We start from the raw sequence: 21,228 nt of genomic DNA, 5'->3' as shown, positions 1-21,228 counted from the left end.
GAAGCCAGAACGTCAGATAATGAAGACAAAATATATCACCTTGAAAAGAGTCTAGCCAACTCAGATAGGCTGGTAAAAAACCACGAGAAAAACATCCAAGAGATTTGGGATAACATAAAAAAACCAAACTTACGAGTCATCGGGATAGAGGAGGGCACAGAGATTCATGCCAAGGGAATGGGTAACTTACTGAAGGAAATAATTACAGAAAACTTTCCAGAAATAAAAAAGGATACAGATATACAAATTGTAGATGCATACAGGACACCGAGCACACAAAATCACAATAGACCAACGCCAAGACACATTGTTATGAAGCTATCCAATATACAGAACAAAGAGAAAATATTAAAAGCTACAAGAGAAAAGAGGCAGATTACATTTAGGGGTAAACCAATAAGGTTGACAACGGATTTTTCATCACAGACGCTGAAAGCGAGAAGATCCTGGAACAATGTATTTCAAACACTGAAAGACAATGAATGCCAACCAAGAATCCTGTATCCAGCAAAATTAAGCTTCAGATACGACAACGAAATAAAAATCTTCCATGATAAACAAAAGCTAAAAGAATTTGTAGCCAGAAAACCAGCATTGCAAAGCGTCTTGAGCAAAACTCTACACGAGGAAGAAATGGAAAACAATAACCAAAACCATCAGCGGGAAGTGCCTCAGTAAAGACAGAGGATGGGAGGAAAGCTAATCATGGAGAAACAAACTAAATTAGGGAAAAAAAAAAGAGATAAATAATCAAACATGGCAGGAAGTACAAACCATATATCAATAGTAACTCTAAATGTTAATGGCTTAAACTCTCCAATAAAGCGACATAGGCTGGTAACATGGATTAAAAAAACAAATCCAACGATATGCTGCCTCCAGGAGACACATCTGACTGGAAAAGACATACACAGGCTCAAAGTAAAAGGTTGGGAAAAAATATACCAAGCACACGGTCCTTGTAAGCAAGCAGGCGTGGCCATTCTCATATCGAATAAAATCGACTTCAAGACTAAGTTAATCAAAAGGGATAAGGAAGGACATTATATACTGTTAAAAGGAACCATTCACCAACAAGACATAACAATTATCAATATTTATGCACCAAATAATGGTGCTGCGACGTTCATAAAACAAACTCTCCTCAAGTTCAAGAATCAAATAGACCACAACACAATAATCACGGGTGACTTCAACACACCTCTCTCACCATTGGACAGATCCTCCAAACAAAAGTTGAATAAAGAAACTATTGACCTCAATATCACAATCAATAACTTAGACTTAACTGACATATATAGAATATATCAACCATCATCAAGTGGATATACTTTTTTCTCAGCAGCACATGGAACCTTCTCAAAAATAGATCATATATTATGCCATAGGGCAACCCTCAGTAAATATAAAGGGGTTGAGATAATACCATGCACTTTATCAGATCATAATGGAATGAAACTGGAAATCAATGATAAGAGAAGGAAGGAAAAATCCTACATCACATGGACAATGAACAATACGTTACTAAATGATCAATGGGTTATAGAAGACATAAAGGAGGAAATCAAAAAATTCTTAGAGATAAATGAAAATACAGACACAACATATCGGAATCTATGGGACACAATGAAAGCAGTTTTAAGAGGGAAATTCATCGCCTGGAGGTCATTCCTCAAAAAAAGGAAAAACCAACAAATAAATGAGCTCACACTTCATCTCAAAGCCCTAGAAAAGGAAGAGCAAAACAATAGCAAATGTAGCAGAAGGCAAGAACTAATTAAAATCAGAGCAGAAATCAATGAAATTGAAACAAAAGAAACTATTGAAAAAATTAACAAAACAAAAAGTTGGTTCTTTGAAAAAATAAATAAGATCGACAGACCCCTAGCCATACTAACGAAGAGAAGAAGAGAGAGAACTCAAATCACTAACATACGGGATGAAAAAGGCAATGTTACAACAGACGCTTCAGAAATACAGAAAACAATTAGAAATTATTTTGAAAACCTATATTCCAATAAAATAGAAGAAAGTGAAGACATCGATAAATTCCTTAAGTCATATGATTTGCCCAGACTGAGTCAGGAGGAAACTCACAACCTAAACAGACCAATATCAATAGATGAAATAGAAGAAGCAATTAAAAAACTTCCAACCAAGAAAAGCCCAGGACCGGGTGGGTATACAGCGGAGTTCTACAAAACCTTTAAAGAAGAATTAATACCAGTACTTTTCAAGTTATTTCAGGAAATAGAAAAGGAGGGAGCTCTTCCAAATTCATTCTATGAGGCCAACATCACCCTGATTCCGAAACCAGAAAAAGACGCCTCAAAGAAAGAAAACTACAGACCAATATCTCTAATGAACCTAGATGCAAAAATCCTCAATAAAATTCTGGCGAATCGGATACAAAGGCATATCAAAAAAATTGTGCACCATGATCAAGTAGGATTCATCCCTGGGATGCAAGGATGGTTCAATATACGGAAATCAATAAATGTTATTCACCACATCAATAGGCTTAAAGAGAAGAACCATATGATCATCTCAATAGACGCAGAAAAAAGCATTTGACAAAGTACAGCATCCCTTTATGTTCAAAACGTTAGAAAAAATAGGGATAACAGGAATTTACCTCGACATTGTAAAAGCTATCTATGCCAAGCCTCAGGCTAGCATCATTCTGAATGGAGAAAAATTGAAGGCATTCCCTCTAAAATCTGGAACACGACAGGGATGCCCCCTATCACCACTTCTATTCAATATAGTTCTCGAAACACTGGCCAGAGCAATTAGACAAACGAAAGAAATTAAAGGCATAAAAATAGGAAAAGAAGAACTTAAATTATCACTATTTGCGGATGACATGATTCTATACCTAGAAGACCCAAAAGGGTCTACAAAAAAACTACTAGAACTAATAAATGAATTCAGTAATGTGGCAGGATATAAAATCAACACACATAAATCAAAGGCATTTCTGTATATCAGCGACAAAACTTCTAAAATGGAAATGAGGAAAAACACTCCATTCACAATATCCTCAAAAAAAATAAAGTACTTGGGAATCAACCTAACAAAAGAGGTGAAGGATCTATACAATGAAAACTACAGAACCCTAAAGAAAGAAATAGAAGAGGATCTTAGAAGATGGAAAAATATACCCTGTTCATGGTTAGGCAGAATTAACATCATCAAAATGGCGATATTACCAAAAGTTCTCTATAGGTTCAATGCAATGCCAATCAAAATCCCAATGGCATTTCTTGTAGAAATAGATAAAGCAATCATGAAATTCATATGGAAAAACAAAAGACCCAGAATAGCAAAAACAATTCTAAGCAAGAAGTGTGAATCAGGTGGTATAGCGATACCAGACTTCAAACTATACTACAGAGCAATAGTAATAAAAACAGCATGGTACTGGTACCAGAACAGGCGGGTGGACCAATGGTACAGGATAGAGGACACAGAGACTAATCCACAAAGCTACAACTATCTTATATTTGATAAAGGAGCTAAAAACATGCAATGGAGAAAGGATAGTATCTTCAACAAATGGTGTTGGGAAAATTGGAAATCCATATGCAACAAAATAAAACTAAATCCCCTCCTCTCGCCACGCACAAAAGTCAACTCAAAGTGGATAAAGGAGCTAGATATCAGATCAGAGACTCTACGTCTGATAGAAGAAAAAGTGGGTTCCGATCTACAGATTGTGGGGACAGGCTCCAAATTCCTTAATAGGACACCCATAGCACAAGAGTTAATAACAAGAATCAACAAATGGGACTTTCTTAAACTGAAAAGTTTTTTCTCAGCAAGAGAAACAATAAGAGAGGTAAATAGGGAGCCTACATCCTGGGAACAAATTTTTACTCCTCACACTTCAGATAGAGCCCTAATATCCAGAGTATACAAAGAACTCAAAAAATTAGACAATAAGAAAACAAACAACCCAATCAACAAATGGGCCAAGGACCTGAACAGACACTTCTCAGAGGAGGACATACAATCAATCAATAAGTACATGAAAAAATGCTCACCATCTCTAGCAGTCAAGGAAATGCAAATCAAAACCACCCTAAGATACCACCTCACCCCAGTAAGATTGGCAGCCATGATGAAGTCAAACAACAACAAGTGCTGGCGAGGATGTGGGGAAAAGGGTACTCTTGTACACTGCTGGTGGGACTGCAAACGGGTGCGGCCAATTTGGAAAGCAGTATGGAGATTCCTGGGAAAGCTGGGAATGGAACCACCATTTGACCCAGCTATTGCCCTACTCGGACTATTTCCTGAAGACCTTAAAAGAGCACACTACAGGGATACTGCCACATCGATGTTCATAGCAGCACAATTCACAATTGCTAGACTGTGGAATCAACCCAGATGCCCTTCAATAGATGAATGGATAAAAAAAATGTGGCATTTATATACCATGGAATATTACGCAGCACTAAAAAATGACAAAATCACGGAATTTGCAGGGAAATGGATGGCATTAGAGCAGATTATGCTTAGTGAAGCTAGCCAATCCCTAAAAAACAAATACCAAATGTCTTCTTTGATATAATGAGAGCAACTAAGAGCAGAACAGTGAGGCTGAGCAGGAAGAAAAGACTAGCATTAAACAGAGACATGAGGCGGGAGGGAAAGGGAGGAAAAAAAAAAAGGGAAATCACATGGAAATGGAGGGAGACCCTCATTGTAATACAAAATTATATATAAGAGTTTACGAGGGGAATGGGATAACAAACATGGAGGGAAATGAATTTCAATAGATGGGGTAGAGAGAGAAGATGGGAGGGAAGGGGAGGGGGGATTTTAGAGGATAGTAAAGGTAGCAGAATACAACAGACACTAATATGGCAGTATGTAAAAATGTGATGTGTAGCCGATGTGATTCTGCAATCTGTATTTGGGGTAAAAATGGGAGTTCATAACCCAATTGATTCTAATCTATGAAATATGATTTGTCATGAGTTTTGTAATGTTGTGAACATCCAATAAAAAAAAATAAAAAAAAAAAAGATTAAGAAAGTGGTTGTTGGTTACCTACTAATGAACCTTTCATATTAATACAATGGCAAAAAAAGAGCAAACTAAATCTAAAGCAAACAGAAGGAAGAAAATAATGAAGGATAAGAAGAAATTAATAAAATAAAGAACAGAAAAACATTAAAGTCGAATGAATCCAAAAGCTGGTTCTTTAGAAGTCAACAAAACTGAGAAACCTTTAGTTAAATTCATCAAGAAAAGGGATAAGATTCAAATTACTAAAATCAGAAATGAAAGAGAGGATATTACTACTGATCTTACAGAAATAGAAAGGACTGTAACGTAATACTATGAACAACTTTATGATAATAAATTAGATAATGAAATGGAAAAATTCCTAGAAAGATATAATCTATCAAAACTGGTTCAAGAAGAAATAGAAATACTGAAGAGACCTACAATAAGCAGAAAGAGGGGCTGGGGTTGTGGCTCAGTGGTAGAACTTGCCTAGCACGTGCAAGGCCCTGGGTTCGATCCTCAGCACCACATAAAAATAAATAAAATAAAAGTATTTTGTCCAATACAACTAAAAATTTTTTTAAAAATTAAAATAAAACAAGCAGAAACATTAAATCTGTAATTAAAAAACAATCTGAAGACAAGTTCAGGCCCAGGTGGCTTCACTGGTGAATTCTACCAAAAGTTTAAAGAAAATTAACACTAATAAACTAAAGAGGAGGGCTGGGGATGTGGCTCAAGCGGTAGCGTGCTCGCCTGGCATGCGCGGCCCGGGTTCGATCCTCAGCACCACATACAAACAAAGATGTTGTGTCCGCCGAGAGCTAAAAAATAAATATTAAAAAAATTCTCTCTCCCTCTCTCTCTCTCTCTCTCTCTCTCTCTCTCTCTCTCTCTCTCTCTCTCTCTCTCTCTCCTCTCTCACTCTCTCTTTAAAAAAAAATAAACTAAAGAGGAAAAAATATTTCCCAGGCTGTGGGTGTGGCTCAGTGGTAGAGTGCTTGCCTAGCATGTGTGAGACACTGGGTTCAATCCTCAGCACCACATAAGAAGACAAATAAACAAAATGAAGATAGTGTGTCCATCTACAACTAAAAAAAAAATTTAAAAAAAATTAAAAAATAAAAAAAATCCCAACTCATTCTATGAGGCTAGTATTAGCAAAACTTGACCAAGATATCACCAGAAAACAAAACTGTCAACAGTATCTCTTTATGACTGTAGATCCCAAAATCCTTAACACAATCCTAGCACATCAAATAACGCAATATATGGAAAGGACTGTATGCCATAATCAAGTGAAATTTATTCCAGGAATGTAAAATTGGCTAAATGTCTGAAAACAAATAAACATATGAACAAGAGATGTAAAATGATTCAGCTGCTTTGGTAAATAGTGTGGGAGTTCCTTAAAAGTCTAACCAAATAGTTATTATATTACCTAGTGATCTCACTCCTGGATAGATGGATGCATAGATAAATGATAGATAGATAGATGAATAGATAGATAGAAAGAAAAGAAAACATAGGTCCACACAAAAACTTGTACATAAATATCCATAACATCATTATTCATCATAGCCTAAAAGTGCAAACAACCCAATTGATAAGTAGAAAAAGAAAGTGTGGTATAATTATACAATGGAATATTATTTGGCCATAAAAAGAAATGAGGTACTGGAACATGCTATAACACAAATGAACCTTCAAAATGTTTGCTAGGCAAAAGAAGTTAATCACAAAAGACCACATATTATATAATCCTATTTATGTGAAATATCCAGAATAAGCAAATCTATGAAGACAGAAAGATCCATATTTGCATTTGGCTGGGAGGGTTAGCAGGGAATAGAGATTGATTAATAATGGGTATAGGATTTCTCACTTAATATTAATAAACAACCAAACAGAATTTATCATCTTGAAAATTCCATCTATATTTAGAAAAAAGTTTGTAATAGGATCAAAAACATGATTCAAAATTTACCATAAGGTCTCTTGAATGTAAACATGATCAAACATGGAAATATTACAGTTTAGAAAAACAGCAAACAGCATACTATTATACCTGTGAATTACACAGAATAATCTTTTTTTTTTTCTTTAATGAGTACCTACTTTCTAAAAGTTCTGCTACAGCTCCAGGATCTATTGCACTTTCAAATACCTGCAGAGAAAAATATGGGAAAAACATTTTTAAGTTTTTTAATAGGTACTTACAGAAACTGTAGATTATTTTCTTCCTAATAATTAGGATGTTATTCGGTAAAATCCAGCCATATAATATTTTAGAACTCAACAGAAACACTTTTAACAAGTATGATTAAAAGATCAATATAGTACAAATTCATAAAAATAGAACATAGAACAAATTCATAGAAATTAACAGAACAATAGCATATGCAAGGAAATCTGAGTTGGCTAAATGTACCACATGCTTAAAATGTCATCAACTTGACCTAGTTCTATTTGTTGCTAAAAGCACATTTTACATTAACCTGAGTCTTAAGTACCTAGAAAAACATTCTGCTTACAATAGATCTCACTAAATGTTAACTGAATGATTTCTCTTCCCAAGCAATTAGTTCTGCTAAGAAGGAACATTAAAATAGAAATTCTGCCTACGTATTAACACACACAAAAAAAGCTCACTACTAGGAGTTACGCTCTCACAGAATCCAGAGGTGGGGAAGAGAGAGCCTCTTAAATCTATCATGAAGCACATGTGCTCTGTTCAGTTATTGCCAAATCTGCATATTTTGTTTTTGACAGTAAAGGCCCTGGGATAGGACTAAAACAAAGGCCTCTCCCACTAAATTATGCAACCCAGTGGAAAACATTTTTTTTTTCAGTAGACTTTGATTTCAAGCTTCAGAGTTCTCATTTAAACAATGTTAAACATGGTTAAAAATCTCTCTTGGATCCAAAGCCAGATCTGCTTTAAGAACAAAAATGGGAGACTGTATCATTTCCCTGTAATCCATTTTTGTCCTTCTGAGTTGGATTTATTAAGCAAATATAATTTTTTGCCTAAATTATTTCAATAACTGCATCTTTTACTATTGTTATGGTTTGAATTATGTCCCCCAAATGTTGAAATCCCAACCCCAGTACCTCAGAATGTGACCTCATTTCCAATTAGGGTCATTAAGTAATTGTTAAGCTAGAATGAGGTCATACTGGAATAGGTTGGATTCCTAATCCAATATGATTGGTGTCCTTATAAAAAGGGGATATTTGAGCACAGAAGGTATTAAAAAAAATATACAAAATAAATTCAAGAGTTTATTTGAGCAAAGAATAATTCATGAACCAGGCAGCACTCAATCAGAAAATTGCTACCAAGTAGGCAGAGAGCTTTTATAGGTGACATGGAAATAAAACAAGAAGATACATTTGATTGGTTGGAGTGGAAAGACCCTGGAGAGTGGTTAGTTGACAGTTTCTGATTAGCAAAGTCTCTAGTAAGAGGACAGTTGACCGTCTATAATTGGTAAAGTCTCTAGTTTGATTTTACAGTTTACATTGGGCTTCAGTTTACTTATGGAGGCACTTAAAGCACTGGATCTGCCCCAGCCTAATAGCCTCTCTGCCCCCAATTTTTTAAACAGCATGCACACAGAAAGAATAAATAGCCATATAAATATTAAAATTATGCTGACAAAAGCCAAGGAAATATCAAAAGCTAGGAGAGAGGTCAAGAACAGATCCTTCCCTAGTGCCTTCATAGGCAACATGACCTTGCCAACATTCTGATCTCAGACTGCTAGCCTCCAGAACTGTGAGACAATATGCTTCTATTGTTTAAGTCACTCAATTTGTAGTATTTTTGTATACCAGCCCTGGGAAATGAATACTTCCTTATCTGAGGATTTTCTCAAGTGTGATCTTGAGTAAATGATCAACACAAACTGTTCAAACACAATGGCTCATAAATTTTTCATGAGGAATTTGTTTATTCAAATGCTTTAAAACATTCAATTCTGCATTACACAGAAGGCCCAAGGAAGAGAAAATGTCACTATTTGCTGCAAGTATTTGAAGAAAGATAAGTGAACAGATAAAAGAAGAGCTAGAATTGACTAGGAGAAAACTACACTATGAACCCAAATAACTCATACAAAGAGGGTAATTAGTTTCATTCAGAAAAAAAAAAATGGTCCTGTGATATATTTGACTAGTAATATCAAATGTACCACTTTTCAACAGAGCAGTAGTGACATTTAAAATGTGACTCTAAGACTCATTCCTTTCTTTTTTTAAACAAATCAAGGAGGTTGGACTAGACAACCCCCTGCCCAAAGTCATTTACAGATTTATCATTCTAGGATTCCACAATTTTGTATCTTTGGGCTTCTTATAAAAAGATTTTTAAAGTCTTCTACAGATTAAATTGAAAACTGATAAAACTAATATGAAAATTCTTAGGAGGAAAAATGGCTGCATTTTCACCACTTTCAACATCTAAATGTGAGAAATAGGTTCCTGTGGGTTCTGATTGTATGTTCTAAGATAATACTCATTTATTTCTTTCTTTTTATCCAGTCAGTTTAGCACATTTTTAATTTAAATTAATAGGCTGTGATTTACAAACATATTGCATGCAACCCTGGCCCTTCAGTGAATCAATCTTGATCTTCTCTCCCATCCTCAGGTCAAAACAGGTCACTTTCTGGTCACCATCTTTCAGACCTATCCTACCAACCTTCCCTCTGCCCAAAAGATCTTAGTGACACTGTTTAGAGAAACATCATTAGCTTTATTGAGGTTAAAACTGATTCCATCTCCAAATGCAAAACAAAAAGTTCAGGGGATTGCCAGTAACTGCATAGTAATCAAATGAATATTCTTTTAAATACTGAGGGGGAAGTGGGTGGGTAGTGTTTGGGCTATTTGTGTCATGACTGTATTCATTGCAACAGGAATCTAGCCTTATCACTATAGCTACATAAACCAGGTATGACTTAAATAAATCAGAAGAGCCTTTTTGTCTCCCTACAGGATATTGGTTATAAGATAGTCTTTCATTATTTTTCCGGGTCTAAGAAAGTTTTTTTTTTTTTTTTTTTTTTTTTTTTTGCTAAGGTCTGCAATTTATTAAATGTAATGCAATTCTAACACCTCCAAGAACATTCAGAAATGCTCTCTTTGCTCCAGTTAAAAAATGTCATGGGAGTTCCAAGAATAGAAACCATTGACCAGGGTATTTAGCACTAGATTGACAGAACTTGGCTGGGACTTGCAAAGCACAAGCAAGTCTTTCAACTGTGATTTTACTTCAAGGCTGACTGTAGTTTTGCACTATACTTAAATGCCTTTGGGTTATGTTTTTACAGAAAATTTACAAAATAATTTTACAAGAACTATTAGATTATCTTCAGACAGCAAAATACAATGAGAAAGTCAAGATCACCTTTTTAAATCTCAGGATTTGCTGAATCACAATAGGGAACACAGAGGGAAAGCAGGCTGTCTCCACGTACTGATTCAGGAGGTAAACCCCGAGGTACACATCTTGTTTGTCTGGCAGGAACACTCCCGGGCAAGAAATCTTAGTGGGGGCGGGGGGGGAGAACAAGCAAAGTTTGTTTTAATTAACAGGGTTGTATTCCTCCTAGCCTTCCAGAGGCCCTGAAATGTCCCCCCATCATCACATTCCCTGTGTACCTCCCAGCATCAACATCCTCCCCTGTTCTCTCCTATTTTATATTGGAAATTCCAATTCCCTCCCACGTCTCCGCCAGGTGTCACAATCACGCTCTCGCCCGCTCCTCTCCCCGCCCCTTCAGGATGGCTGTGCGGAAGCGGAAGAGGCTGCAGGGCCGGGAGGCCTCTCTCTAGTCCCGCCGGGTCCCGGGGTCCCGGCCGCCCGCCGCGATGGCGAGTCCCCGGAGGAGCGTCGAGGGACGGCCGCTGGGCGCCTCAGTCTCGAGCAACACCAGCAACCCCGGCAGCCCGGCCCATGGCGGCGGCAGCAGCGGCAGGTTCGAGTTCCAGTCCCTGCTCAGCAGCCGAGCCGCGGGCGTCGACCCCACCAGCGCCCGGCTGCGCGCGTCCGAGAGCCCGGTGCACCGGCGCGGCTCCTTTCCAGTGGCCGCCGCGGGATCCTCGCAGGCGCCCCCTCCTTCACTGCCCGAGGAGGGCCGCATGGACCTGAACCCGTCCTTCCTGGGCATCGCCTTGCGCTCCCTGCTGGCCATCGACCTGTGGTTGTCCAAGAAGCTGGGGGTGTGTGCAGGGGAGAGCTCGTCTTGGGGTAGCGTGAGGCCCCTTATGAAGCTGCTGGAGATCTCAGGACACGGCATCACCTGGCTGCTGGGCACCCTGTACTGCCTATGCAGGAGCGACAGCTGGGCTGGACGCGAGGTGCTGATGAACCTACTCTTCGCCCTGCTGTTGGACCTCCTGATGGTGGCCCTGATCAAAGGGCTGGTCCGCAGGCGACGACCGGCCCACAATCAGATGGACATGTTTGTCACTCTCTCGGTGGACAAGTACTCCTTCCCCTCGGGCCATGCCACAAGGGCCTCCCTGGTGTCCCGGTTCATCCTGAAGCACCTGGTACTGGCCATTCCACTGAGGGTGCTGGTGGTACTGTGGGCCTTCATCTTGGGTCTTTCCAGGGTCATGCTGGGGAGGCACAATGTCACCGATGTGGCTTTTGGCTTTTTTCTGGGCTATATGCAGTACAGCATCGTGGACTACTGCTGGCTTTCACCCCACAATGCTCCGGTCCTCTTTATACTGTGGAATCAACAGTGACACCATCTCATTGATTATGGCAACAGGAGAGCTGAAAGTTTCCACAATTTGATGATGCCAGCCTAAATCAGCCACCATCCCACTTGCCCCTCTTAGACATTTCAGGCTTCCTTAGGAGTTCAGATATCCCACCATCTTGATGTGTTGCTAGGCCAGAGCACGTGCTAGCCCTTGGAAGACAGCCATAAAAAGGGAAGCAAAAAGAAAAAAAAAATCTATTGTATATTTATTCAACTGTTTATATCTCCAGGACAATAGCAAAGAAACCAAGCTGGGGTGGTTATACTGTTGCTGGTTTTGACAGTAGGATTTGTGTTGTATAGTAATCCTGTAAGTTAACATCACTTGTAAATTGAATTTTTGAGAAACACCATCTTCATTCCATAAATATACGAGCAGATATTTCATGTACTAATCCTAGTCCTTTTTCTGAGTTAGACTTTAAGCAGTACTAAAAGTCTTTTAAGACACAAGTTTTTCTAGTTTATTCCTTGAAGATTTGTTGCCACCATCAGGGAGATTTCTTCTTAATCCTGATTTTCTTGGTAAGCCTTTTTACTTTATTATCTCTTCCATCTTTGTGGAATAGGCAGTGAGAAAGATTATAGTACTTTCTCTCCTTTCCCTATACCCTTTCAAAAGGTCTTTAAATATTATTTTCCAGTATTCTCTAGTACTGTTTTTTACCACTCAGAGAACAAACCAAGAACTACTTGAAGAAACACTTAAAAGGTGGGCATGTCTAAGGTGCCCACAGAAAAGTAAGTATGAGACTCTGGTTTCATGTCTAATTCTGTTGACAACCAATAGCATGGCACAACAGAGGACAGAGAAGCTAAGCTGCTGGGGAAAGTCAAAAGAACTGAGAATTTAGGTTATTATGTCAATGACCAGCATGGCAGGAGATGAGACTCTGCTGCCCATCATCTCTACTGAATAAAAAATAACATTCCTCTATCCATAAATAAAAAAAGGAAAATAATGTGATTCTTTTCAATGTATGTGCAAAAGCTTTTTCATATATACCATGAGGATGACCCTGTATTCTATAGTTTTATAAATGGAATTCCGTTTTCCTGTATAAAGCATAGTTTATGTAACAGTATTTAACTTAAAATTCACCAGGGGAGCTTGCTGCTATATCAGACACTAGGTAAAACTCCTAAATTTCTGTTTACATTGACCTTTACATTTAAAGCTGTTCATCCATGTTGCCTCAAATCATAAGACCAAAGACTACCAAATGCCTGGTAGGCTTTACTCATTTGACCTAAAAAGAGGTATGTGCTTTAAATGTTGCTCTACCTGAAAAGAAAGCCTACTTTTGGAACTACTGTCTTCAGAAAATAACGACCAATTATTTTGGCATTTATAAATAGAAGGACTATGGACTTTAAGAGATGCAGACAGGAACCTGGAGAATGACTGTGATAGATAAGTAGGTTCTGACTGGGGGGGAAGCATGAACTTTCTAAGAGTGAGAGGCACACTTAAAAGAGGAACGGCTACTCCTAAATAAAATAATTCGCATTTCCACAATATCCTGAACACGGACTACCTCTTCACTTGCTGAATCAGCCAACAGTGAATCTCTAAGTGGTTTTGGGTTTGTTGTTCAATCTTAGATCCTTCATAGTAACTGCAGCAATATTCAGGCCAGATATTTGAAAGCAATTGTATTTCTTCTTGCAGTGTCCACAAGTCTGAATATTGGGGGCTTAACTTCCAGTTTGTAGTTATACTTATGGAATTCCCTGTTTTAGCTGTTGGGATCTGAGTTTGCTGGCTTTTAAAGCACAGATCAATTCAACTGATTTTCTGGAACATCCTAAGTACTGTAGAATAGACAACTGATTTCATTTCTAATTATACACTGAGGAATGCCTTTTAAAAATCAAAATAAAATTAACCAATAATTTTGTTAGATGAAAACTTAATTTTTGCCTGTATGTAAGAAATATCACTTGGCTTCTCTCCAGAGATTCTTCACCTTCTGCAGTTTTGAGAGCTTGCAATTAATAAAGCACAATTGATATGGTCTGGCCTTATTTTCTGTCAGCAAAATGGAACAAAACCAGGAAAATTGTATTATCTTTGTTTCACAGCTACATGTCTGATGAAACTTAAGTATTTGCCAATTGTATGGAAGCTAGCCAGAATCCACAGCAGTGTCATGTTAGTCTTATAATCTAATGGTAGCCAGGAGAGAAGTCCCTAGCACCTTGGAGACAAAGCTGAATGTCAGTCTGTCACTAACTACAGAATGATGGGAAAATGGAAGCAGAAGAAGAATGACTCTCTCCCAAATAAGAACAATGAAGCCCCCTGCCCCAATACCTCATTTAGGAAGGATGTGGTGGATAATTACAGAACATTTGTTGACCGATTTCCCTTTTTGAATTAGCAAGCCAAAGTCATAACAATATTTGGTTGGCTCATAAATGTGGCATTATCAGGAAGTAATGGGGCTTTTTAAAAATTAAATTATTCCATGGTTATTTAAAGGAGAATTTAAAATTCTTTCACAAATCTTTATTCTGAAAAAGAAAAAAATCCTACTTGGACTTAAGGTAGTGTTGTTTTAAAACAACAAATTCAGAATGAAGCTAAGAAACATGTTGCTTTGGGGGGAAAAATAGGAACAGGTTGATCTGAATTAAAGGTTAGGAAGTCCAGGAATACAAACGTATATAAAAATCTTAGGACAAAAATGTACGATCTGTCCCCCAAAGAAAATAATGTGTGTGTGTCAAGTGGGAGAAGAGCGGTGAAAACTATGGGGCGGCGGGTGGGGAGACCCTTTAAGAGTCTGACTTGGAGTTAAGGAACAGAGGTTTGCTAATCTCTTACCGCCCGGATCTGCAGCTCCACCACCGCCTCCAGAGGCATCGTTCCCTGCGCGGGCGAAAAGTCTGGAATGACAAGATCCTTTGTGCTGGGTCTTGGACCAACTTTCCTTAGTTTAGCTCAACCCCTGGGGAAGTGTTCCCAGAAACTTCCCCAGCCCCCCACCCCCTCGATCCCCCATCAGACCCTCCCAGCCCGGGTCCCTCCCACCGGGACCAGTCTCTCACAACCAGCGCCAGAGCGTAGGCTTCCAGAAGGCGGAAGCGTCGCGTTGCCATGGACACTCAAACGCGCAACCTTCGACCCTAGAACGCAAGCGAGGCCCCGTACACCTCCTGGAACACGCGTGCGGGGCGCGGCTTCCCGGGCAGCAACTGTCTGCAGTGACTTACTGGGTGTTGTCGAGGGAGCAGGATCCTGGTCAGGTGTTTGGAGCACTAATTTCTTTCCATCAACTCTGTGTGGTCCCAATCACTATGTTTAAATGTTTACAATTTCCTTTTTAACAGTGGAATGAAATCATAGCTCCGATATAATTTAATTACTACACATTTTAGTAGTTACTACCCCCCAGGTCCTGGAATTTCTGTTAACAATTTTCCAATTTAATATAATTGTCCCAGAAGGTACGCATTTGCTCTTTAAGAAGCTTACAAGAAATCAGTGACCTCTCCAATAAGAGTTGAGTGGAGAAAGGCTGACTGATAGCACTCCATCCCTCATAGTGATATGCCAAGCAGTGCCTCCTCTCCCTCACGGTGTTCTGTCCAGTGGCAGAGCTGGATGAGTGAAATGTATCTTTCCCGCAGTGCCTTCAGTTCTGTTTATGTCTCCATTCACAGAGGGGTTTTAGGTTAGACTGCAGAAACAATGACATCATCACGTTAGCTTGCTTAGTTTGCTTCTATTACCAGCATCCCAAGGAGCAGCTGTCCTGGTGAACACGCAAAAAAGTAGCTTTCTCAAATAACACTCACCCAGTTCCCCGTGTGCATAAGAGAAAGCCAGTGTCCTTCAAGATAAAATGTGTCTGGATTTTCCAGACCAAGATTTCTCTCATTATTCCCTTAACTTGGCTAGATTTGGGGGAACAAAAAAGGGAATACAGGGACATGGTGTGTTGTTTGTTCCAGTCCCCATTTGCTTTAGTGGCAACAGAGCCACGGTCACATAGTAAAAACCTGTCAGAGATGACAGGCAAAGTAAGAGGTCTGAATTGGTAAAGGAAATCATGCCCCACCCCCTTCATTGTATTTGATAAACAAAAATGAAGGAAGAGAGGTAGTAGGATCAGCCACTTCTAGCCAATCCAAAAAATCTGGGAGGAACAGTGCTATCTCTGAAAACAACAACAAAAACATTTATGTTATCATTTATCATTAATATTTTGCATTGGAAATTTATGCAATTGGAAATGGTACAAAAAGACGTCCCTAGAGAATAATTGGGTCTTCATTTTGGTCACTGAGGTTTCTTTCCCTGGAAGGGAAAAATACAGTGTGATGATGATGTATTGTTTACTCTTCTGATTCCTAGCATATTGTGCTCAGCTCCCCTCCCTCCCCCTTACCAAGAGATACACAGGTGGATGCCTGGTTTCCTATAATCCAGAGATCTGATTTGTTACCTTACAACAGCTAACTGGAACGAGCCCTGTGACGAAGTCACCAACACCAATACTAACATATCAAGGAGAGTGACAATAAAAACAGATTTATGAATAAGTAACTAGTGTAAGGCAAGGGAAAATCAACCTTTATTGAGGATCTACAAAGAGCTAATCACTCCCACAATAACTCTGAGGGAGATGTTATTCCCTATTTACAGATGCAGAATCTAAAGCCAAATAAATCGCCTTTTGCCCAAGGCTACACAACTAATAAAGAGAAGTTATATTTAATCAAGGTGTGCCCTACCACATCACTGCCCCTAAAACAAGAATATCCTATTGATCCTTACAGACACACTGTCCATCCTCCCATCATATGCTATTTCTAATCTTTAACTCTTCATACAATTGGACTCTCCTTGCTTGGTTTCATGGACCAGCCCTGTTATGGTTTCCCTCCATCTCTCTGAACATTCTTCTTGTCTCTGTATCCTATTCTACCTAGCCAAACAGTTTTTCTTGGTCCTTTGTTTTCCTCACTCTGTATCCTTTATCTAGGGATGTCAGCCAATGTAGGTATTAATTAACATGTACAGATTTACAGATCCCACACAACTTTCGCTCTTCAGCTTTCTCTGATAGGGTGGAATCTTACTATTTTAGATGATTATATTCATCTATAATCCCTTTGGACCAATTCCCACAATAGTAGTTTCACATTTGTTCCTGTGATTGCTGATTACTGTTTATCTCCATAATCTGTTAACTCTGCATGGCTAAGTGTCTGAACCCTGATTAATTTGCATTGCAGATGCTCAATAAATATCTTGGAATAGATGTTAAGTGTAGAGACGATCTACAGTCTGTAAGGGTTAATTGTGTGAATAAGGCGCAGTCTCACCACATGAGGGCAAGCTAAATATACCCAATGAGAAGGGATCAGGCACAGCTGTTTTTGCTAATTTGCTGTGGGGATAGTCAATGAATCAATAGAGAATATATTTAATTTATATTTTCTTGTAAAGTGTTTCTTGTAGAGTGTTTCTGCAGTGCACCTTGATCAGCAGTGACATCAGCATTGCAGAAAAGACACATCAGTACATCCTGCTTATTTCCTGGCCCTAGAGGAGAAAATTAAACCTTTCTTCAAATGAGAATTTGCCAAAGTGCGAAGAACAAGAATATGACAATCATGACTGAGATTTTCCTTTTAACCAAAAAGCTAATTATAAGACACAAAATTATAAACATTTCTTTTCAAATAATTGTATTCATATGAAGGGAAGAAACTATTTTTTTTAAGGCACTAATGGACACGGTATGGAGAAACATTGCTGGTTGGAATGTAAATACATATATTTGTTTTCTCTGGCTACTATATCAAATTACCACAGACTTTGGGGCTTAAAATAAGACAAATTTATTATCTTCCAATTTTGTGGACCCCACTGAGCTAAAATTGAGGTACCAGCAGGGTTACATTCCTTGCCTTTTCTGCATCCTTACATTTTCACTTTTAATTAAAAGCTGCCTGAATTCCTTGGCTCCAAGCTCCCTTCCTCCATCTTTAAAGCCAGCAACATCAAGCCAAGTCTTTCTCATGCTGCCATGAGAAAGAATCTCTCTGGTTCTCTACTCCATTTTTGAGGATCTTTATGATTACATTGGGACCAATCAGACAAAAAGGTTCCTATATTGAGGTCAGCTGATTAGCACCATTATTCCTTCTGAAACTTTAATTTCCCCTTTATTAAGTAACATTATAGGAAATAATATAGGAACTGTCTTTGTGAGCCATTATTCTGTCTACCACATAACTTCTTAGGAGAACAATTTGATAATGTCTACCAAAAAATTTAATTTGGCTGAGTGATTCCACTGCTAGAAATTTATCCCATGGGAATGCTTTCACAAAACACTAACATATGCTGTACCAGTATTCACAATTAAAAAATACTAGAAAGTATAAATGTTCAATAAGCCGTGTCTGATAGAATCAATTATGAGTGAGCCACATGTGGAAATGTTACACAGCATGGAAAAAGAATGGGACAGAGTTATAAGACCTAACAATAATAATCTCTAAAATATAGAACTAAGAAAAAGAGCATGGCACAAAAACGTGAATATAATATGCTGCCTTTTGGGAAGGCAGAATATTACGTTTTCCTACATGCTTAAATATTCCTGAAAAAATACAACAGAAACTGCTAGTAATATTTGCCTCTGGGAAGGGAATCTGGGGTACAGAAGTAAAGAGGAATCTTTACCTAAACAAACAGGAAACATAAAACAATAGAAAGGATGAATCTGGGAATATAGGAAGGAGCAAGAACTGACTTCTTCAGATTTTGGGACCATATTTTATGTACTGCATGCTACAAAAGTATCCATGCAAAGTATGTCTGCCACTTCCACTTCCAGGGCAGAGGATTTTTTGTTTGGTTGGTTTTGTGTTTTTTTTTTTTTTTGTTTGTTTTTGTTTTTTAATTCTGTGATCCTATCCCAGAGGCCCTAACATTCCTGAACGGATAAGCAAACTTTCTTGCATGTGCAAATGTGTATTGTTCTGGGAAGAGAGCCTGTAGGTTTCTTCAGCATCTAAAAGGGTAGTCACATCAGGTTTTAGAGCTATTTCTCAGTGCATACTGAGCCCTCCAACCTGCTATCAGTTCCCCATTAATCACAAGAAAAGGGCCACCTGAGTTATCTGATGAGGCAAAGACAAGGAAAGAGGGCCTTCTCTCTCCATCATAGTCATACCTCCTTATAGTTGTCTCCAAAGGCAGCTACATTCCATAATAAGTGATTTTTTTAAAAAAAAAAAAAGACCGTCAATTCCTGTCTTAAGCCATTTATTTATGTCTGAACTCAGTGGAGAACAGTTAGGTCCTAAAATCTTTGGAGCCAGTGAATTACTCATTAGTAAGTGTAAAAAACACTAACAGATTAGATTTCCAAAGTGAGTTGTTATTCATCAGCATTTGTGAAAAATGCCTGCAGAAAATAAAAAAAGGAAGAAAGAAAGTCCCAAGTATATAGAACAATTGATTGCTTCAGGAGTAATGCATTTCCAGAACACTGATTTTGTTTTGTTCTGTTTTTAGGCACAGTGTCCAGACCCAAGAAATAACTGTATTTTATTTTATCCTTCGAAGACTTTCTTTAAAATATTCTTTCACAGTTTAGCTTTCTCACAGTCTGATATAAGAGAACATTTTGTCTTTTTGACTTTTACTGTGAATATATATGAGTTCAATGAATTGCACTGGGTTCTTTCCTTGGTTCCCACAAACTGCATAAAGATGTAATTAATGTTTTTTTTTTTTTTAAAGATTATTGTTAAGCCAGGTGCAGTGGTGCACCTCTGTAATCCCAGTGGCTTGGGAAGCTGAAGCAGGAGGATGAAGAGTTCAAAGCCTGCCTCAGCAAAAGCGATGTGCTAAACTCAGTGAGAACCTGTCTAAATAAAATACAAAATAGGGCTGGGGATGTGGCTCAGTGGTTGAGTGCCCCTGAGTTCAATCTCCAGTCCCCCCCGCCCCCCCACACACAAAGGTTACTGTTAAAATCATACCCTTTGGGAAAACTTTCCATGAGCAGGATCAGTCCTAATATCACTGTACATCATTATTGGTAGCATCAAGTATCTCCCTGCATGATTCATAGGAAGCACCTATGAAGCACTTTCGCTAAGTTCAAGTTGAATCTAATCAAGCTACTAGAGTTGCATTATTCAATATGCTAGCCATGTATAATTATTTCAATGAACCAAAACTAAATAAATTTACAGCTCAGTTCCTCATTTGCACTAGTCATATTCAAAGTGCTCAATAGCCATATATGGCTAGTGACTATGTACTAGTGAATGCAAGTAGAATATTTTCATCATCACAGAGTGTTCTAGTGGGCAGCACTACTCTAAAGCTAACTTCACTTGAAGCGAATGGGGGAGGAGAACATGTTAATAATAGTAATATCTAGAATGTGGGACACTGTATAGGACAACTGCCTCAGTCTGCATCAAGTCAATGGTATTAAAAGTGAAAAGGAGAAGGAAAAGAAGTGAAAGGAGAAGAAGGAAGGAAAAGCAAGAAGTACTAGTAGTGAGGAGAACTTCTCTAGATAGAAGATAGTTGAGACCTAATAACCAATTGTAATATATGGACTTTATTGGAAAGCTAATTTGAATAAACTAACTTATAGAAACTATCAGGAAAATTTGATTATGGTTTAAATATTAAATACCAAAAAATTAATTTTTATAGGTATGATAAAACCTTTGTGTTTATATAAGACAAATATTAACATTGTTTAGAGATGCATATTAAATTATGTAGTGATAAAATGATATAATGCTAAGGTTTTGCTTTCAAGGATTCAGTAAATGCATTAAAGGAATAGATACAACAAATGTAGAAAAATCTTGATAATTATTGAACCTGGGTGATGGATATATAAAGTTTCTGTACTTCTATCATAATATGTGTTTAAAAAAATTCACAACTAGGGGTTGTGACACTCACCTGTATGTAATCTCAGCTACTTGGGAGGCTGAGGTTGGAGGATTGCAAGTTCAGTGCCAGTTTGGGCAACTTAGCAAGATCTTGTCTAAAAATAAACTGGGGTTGTAGTTCAGTGGTAGAGTACTTGAGTAGAATGGGTGAGGTACTAGGTTTGAGCCCCAGTACCAGCAAAAAAATTTCATAATCACAATTTTTAAAAATCAATATAGTTAAATTAAAAAAATATCATAGCCTTTTGTGGAACTTCTGTCCTAAAGTAGTCCATCAAAAGGATTCTTGGTGGCATTACATGCAGTTCTCTTTGATAGAAGTCTCACATATGTATACAAAAAACATGATGGATCTCTTCACCTCTAATATAGGTAAGTTAAGCAAATTATTGTGGTATGTAACATTTTAAAGTAATTGAGAGGGAAATTCATTTAAAGGGGGAAAGAAGCACTGTGTTGTAAGAACAGTGGTCTC

The 21,228-nt window shown here is 38.1% G+C and overlaps 2 protein-coding genes across 2 annotated transcripts in view; one reads left to right on the top strand and one right to left on the bottom strand.

The window, feature by feature from the left end:
- Positions 1-14,721, bottom strand: part of SPATA6L (spermatogenesis associated 6 like) — a 50,126-nt gene extending 35,405 nt beyond the window's left edge. The window contains exons 1-3 of the mRNA XM_081282702.1: positions 14,632-14,721; positions 10,433-10,570; positions 7,138-7,186 (exon numbers count right to left, since the gene is read on the bottom strand). Of these exons, the coding sequence (XP_081138828.1) occupies positions 7,138-7,186; positions 10,433-10,570; positions 14,632-14,670 (226 nt within the window). The 5' untranslated portion in view covers positions 14,671-14,721. The remainder of the gene's footprint in view (positions 1-7,137; positions 7,187-10,432; positions 10,571-14,631) is intronic.
- Positions 10,499-13,791, top strand: PLPP6 (phospholipid phosphatase 6). The gene has a single exon (XM_081282703.1). It carries the CDS (start codon positions 10,897-10,899, stop codon positions 11,779-11,781), a length of 885 nt encoding a protein of 294 aa, XP_081138829.1. The 5' UTR covers positions 10,499-10,896; the 3' UTR covers positions 11,782-13,791.
- Positions 14,722-21,228: the final 6,507 nt, after the last annotated feature.

The sequence above is a fragment of the Spermophilus citellus genome, assembly GCF_964194105.1.
Source record: "Spermophilus citellus genome assembly, chromosome: 2".
Classification (NCBI taxonomy): Eukaryota; Metazoa; Chordata; class Mammalia; order Rodentia; family Sciuridae; genus Spermophilus; species Spermophilus citellus.
The sequence above is the reverse complement of the archived record's forward strand: the minus strand, read 5'-3'. Positions and strand labels throughout refer to the sequence as shown.